Below are 1,707 nucleotides of genomic sequence, written 5' to 3' on the forward strand. Positions count from 1 at the left end.
GGGTTGTTTTTTCTGGTTTTTGGCAGATGCTCATCATGATGTGGGACGGAGTTCTCTAGTAAGGAATGGGCCCGTAGGGTTATGCTAGGTTATGTTAGGGTAAGGGATAGGTTAGGTTAGGTTAGGTTAGATGGGTCTCTAGTAAGGAATGGGCCCGTAGTACGTAGTGTAGGCCGCGATGATGCCGGACGTGTCCATCATGTGCTCGCAGGCCAGGTTTGCTTCACACACTTCCCTGAGACTAAGAGAACACAAGTGTGTGTGAGATGCATGCAATACATTGTGTGTGTGTGTGTGTGTGTGTGTGTGTGTGTGTGTACCTCTCCAGCTGAGTCAGAGTCAGGTCTGCCGGAGCCGTTCCAGCTCTCTTCTGTCTCACCATCGCTGAAGCCTCGTCACGCTTCACAAACACACCTGTGAAGATTCAGACGCATTCACACCCGGAACGCTTCTAATCCCACAACATTTCTATCTAACAACACATGCATAACGAAAACTGTGAGATATGAGTGTACACTTCATATCTCCATATGAGTGAGGTTTGACTGTACACTTGGCACACAGTGCCTTAATTATTGTTTCTACAGTAGAGTTTCCCACTTTGGGCTCCACCTAAAGGGCAAACATCCCCAAACAAACACACCTGATCGAGATCACCGGTTGACAGCAACCCTTCAACACACACACACACACACACACACACACACACACACACACACACACACACACACACACACACACACACACACGTCTCACCATCATCACTGGGAGATTCTGCGGGACTCACTGATTTAATGTCACGGGAATCAGGAATACCTACAAGAGAACAAGCGAGAGGACAGTTAAACTATCACACACACACACACACACACACACACACACACACACACAGGTGGTAATGCGATGACAGTAACCTCATTAATGTGAGCAGCGATTGGTGATTCTCAGACTCATGGGTTTCAGAGCGTTTGCAGGGCATGCTACAGTTTAATCATTTCAATAAAATGAGTGGATGCAAAAATGTTTTTCTTTTGTGCTGTCCTGGATAATCTTTTATTCAGGACATCTAATTCTTTTTTTTTTTTTTATTTAATTACGACTTTTTATCTCTCGCAATTCTGAAAAAAGTCAAAATTTATTAGATGCAAACTTTGAGATTATTTGTTATTTAAAATGAGCACAACTGAGCCAGGTCATCTCATCCCACAGTTCACACACCACAGATCTTCAGAAGCGTTGCCTTTCCTTCTCCAGCATTTCCTTTTTTCTAAGATTATCTGCACTTTTTGCTTCAATAAATATGTATAAAACTGATGTTTAAAATAATAAAAGAGGAAACCCAGTGTGTGTGTTCCAAGCCTTAGAGTATCCTAACGTATTTAACTTACACAACTTGTGTAATCTAACAAAATAAGTTACAAATTACTTTTAAAGCATATATTTTGTAATCTGTAGTGAAATAGATTTGAAAAGCCTGCTCACGCACGCACACACACACACACACACACACACACACACACACACACACACACACACACACACACACACACACACACACACACACACACACACACACACACACTGACCTGCGCTCAGGCACGCAGCCGCCATGCAGCAGAAGATCAGCAGCTTCAGGCTCTTCATGTTGGTCTCCGTCTTTAAGTCGATCTGTGTGTCTCTGTGTCACACACATCATTTATAACGGCT

At 43.4% G+C, this 1,707-nt stretch overlaps 1 protein-coding gene across 1 annotated transcript; it reads right to left on the reverse strand.

Annotated features, from left to right (window-relative positions):
- Positions 1-1,707, reverse strand: bglap (bone gamma-carboxyglutamate (gla) protein). Its single transcript, XM_067428269.1, has 4 exons — positions 1,587-1,707; positions 757-816; positions 321-414; positions 1-241 (listed from the first exon to the last, which is right to left on the reverse strand). Exons 1-4 carry the CDS (start codon positions 1,642-1,644, stop codon positions 139-141), a joined length of 315 nt encoding a protein of 104 aa, XP_067284370.1. The 5' UTR covers positions 1,645-1,707; the 3' UTR covers positions 1-138.

This window comes from Pseudorasbora parva, chromosome 2 (genome assembly GCF_024679245.1).
Source record: "Pseudorasbora parva isolate DD20220531a chromosome 2, ASM2467924v1, whole genome shotgun sequence".
NCBI classification, from domain to species: Eukaryota; Metazoa; Chordata; class Actinopteri; order Cypriniformes; family Gobionidae; genus Pseudorasbora; species Pseudorasbora parva.